This window comes from Oncorhynchus gorbuscha, unplaced genomic scaffold (genome assembly GCF_021184085.1).
Source record: "Oncorhynchus gorbuscha isolate QuinsamMale2020 ecotype Even-year unplaced genomic scaffold, OgorEven_v1.0 Un_scaffold_873, whole genome shotgun sequence".
Lineage (NCBI taxonomy): Eukaryota > Metazoa > Chordata > Actinopteri > Salmoniformes > Salmonidae > Oncorhynchus > Oncorhynchus gorbuscha.
The window spans coordinates 245,815-248,314 of NW_025745856.1; the positions used below are offsets into that span (position 1 = coordinate 245,815).

General features: G+C 55.1%; 1 protein-coding gene across 1 annotated transcript in view; it reads left to right on the forward strand.

The window, feature by feature from the left end:
• LOC124020654 (tuberin-like) overlaps positions 1–2,500 on the forward strand; it is an 81,289-nt gene that overhangs the window by 38,371 nt on the left and 40,418 nt on the right. Inside the window, 1 exon segment of the mRNA XM_046335896.1 lies at positions 2,002–2,105. Within this exon segment, the coding sequence (XP_046191852.1) occupies positions 2,002–2,105 (104 nt within the window).

Sequence of the window (2,500 nt, forward strand, 5' to 3'; positions counted from 1 at the left end):
CCTCTCCCCCTCTTCTCCTTTCCCCCTCTCATAGGCCCTCCTCTCCCCTCTTCTCCTTTCCCCCTCTCATAGGCCCTCCTCTTCTTCTCCTTTCCCCCTCTCATAGGCCCTCCTCTCCCCCTTTCTCCTTTCCCCCTCTCATAGGCCCTCCTCTCCCCCTCTTCTCCTTTCCCCCTCTCATAGGCCCTCCACTCCTCCTCTTCCCCCTTTCTCCTCTCCCCCTCTTCTCCTTTCCTCCTCTCCCCCTCTTTCTCCTTCCCCCTCTCATAGGCCCTCCTCCCCCTCTTCTCCTTTCCCCCTTCATAGGCCCTCCTCCTTTCCCCCTCTTCTCCTTTCTTCCTCTCATAGGCCCTCCTCTCCCCTCTTCTCCTTTCCTCCTCTCATAGGCCCTCCTCTCCCCCTCTTCTCCTTTCTCCCTCTCATAGGCCCTCCACTTCTCCTTTCCCCCTCTCATAGGCCCTCCTCTTCTTCTCCTTTCCCCCTCTCATAGGCCCTCCTCTTCTCCTTTCCCCCTCTCATAGGCCCTCCTCTTCTCCTTTCCCCTCTCATAGGCCCTCCTCTTCTCCTTTCCCCCTCTCATAGGCCCTCCTCTTCTCCTTTCCCCCTCTCATAGGCCCTCCTCTTCTCCTTTCCCCCTCTCATAGGCCCTCCTCTTCTCCTTTCCCCCTCTCATAGGCCCTCCTCTTCTCCTTTCCCCCTCTCATAGGCCCTCCTCTTCTCCTTTCCCCCTCTCATAGGCCCTCCTCTTCTCCTTTCCCCTCTTAGGCTCCTTTCTTCCTCTCATCCCTCCTCTTCTCCTTTCCCCCTCTCATAGGCCCTCCTCTCCCCCCCCTCTTCTCTTTCCCCCTCTCTAGGCCCTCCTCTTCTCCTTTCACCCTCTCATAGGCCCTCCTCTTCTCCTTTCCCCCTCTCATAGGCCCTCCTCTTCTCCTTTCCCCCTCTCATAGGCCCTCCTCTTCTCCTTTCCCCCTCATAGGCCCTCCTCTTCTCCTTTCCCCCTCTCATAGGCCCTCCTCTTCTCCTTTCCCCCTCTCATAGGCCCTCCTCTTCTCCTTTCCCCCTCTCATAGGCCCTCCTCTTCTCCTTTCCCCCTCTCATAGGCCCTCCTCTTCTCCTTTCCCCCTCTCATAGGCTTCTTCTCCTTTCTTCCTCTCATAGGCCCTCCTCTTCTCCTTTCCCCCTCTTCTCCTTTCTTCCTCTCATCGACCCTCCTCTTCTCCTTTCCCCCTCTTAGGCCCTCCTCTTCTCCTTTCCCTCTCATAGGCCCTCCTCTTCTCCTTTCCCCCTCTTCTCCTTTCTTCTTCCTCTCATAGGCCCTCCTCTTCTCCTTTCCCCCTCTTCTCCTTTCCCTCTCATCGGCCCTCCTCTTCTCCTTTCCCCCTCTTCTCCTTTCCCCCTCTCATCGGCCCTCCTCTTCTCCTTTCCCCCTCTCATAGGCCCTCCTCTTCTCCTTTCCCCCTCTCATAGGCCCTCCTCTTCTCCTTTCCCCCTCTCATAGGCCCTCCTCTTCTCCTTTCCCCCTCTCATAGGCCCTCCTCTTCTCCTTTCCCCCTCTCATAGGCCCTCCTCTTCTCCTTTCCCCCTCTCATAGGCCCTCCTCTTCTCCTTTCCCCCTCTCATAGGCCCTCCTCTTCTCCTTTCCCCCTCTTCTCCTTTCTTCCTCTCATCGACCCTCCTCTTCTCCTTTCCCCCTCTTCTCCTTTCTTCCTCTCATCGACCCTCCTCTTCTCCTTTCCCCCTCTTCTCCTTTCTTCCTCTCATAGGCCCTCCTCTTCTCCTTTCCCCCTCTTCTCCTTTCTTCCTCTCATCGACCCTCCTCTTCTCCTTTCCCCCTCTTCTCCTTTCTTCCTCTCATCGACCCTCCTCTTCTCCTTTCCTCCTCTCATCAGCCCTTCTCTCTCTCTTTTTTTCCTGTGTCTGACAGTCTGTGTGATGTCTGTTATTTGCCTTCACTTTGTCTTCCATTGTTCTTGTAAGGAGTTGTTGTTGTGATGTCATCAGGATGCGTCGGTGCTGACTCTGATATCGTACCGGGCCCAGTCCATCCAGCCAGCTAAAGATGGGTGGATCCAGAGCCTACACCGCCTTATGGAGAAGTTCTTTAGGTAACTGTATAGTGCTGTATGGTCGCCACGGATACCAAAACAGGCAGTCGTCATGGAAACAAAAACCAAACTAAAAGTTGTTATAGGTTCCCGTTGAGTGATTGTCATTCCCGTCTTATGTTGAACGTTATTTAGGGACAGAAAGTGTGTTAAACTGCTTCTCTGGGTCTCTCTCCTCTCTCTGGGTCTCTCTCCTCTCTCTGGGTCTCTCTCCTCTCTCTGGGTCTCTCTCCTCTCTCTGGGTCTCTCTCTCTCTCTCTGGGTCTCTCTCTCTCTCTGGGTCTCTCTCTCTGGGTCTCTCTCTCTCTCTCTCTCTGGGTCTCTCTCTCTCCTCTCTCTGGGTCTCTCTCTCTCCTCTCTCTGGGTCTCTCTTTCTCCTCTCTCTGGGTCTCTCT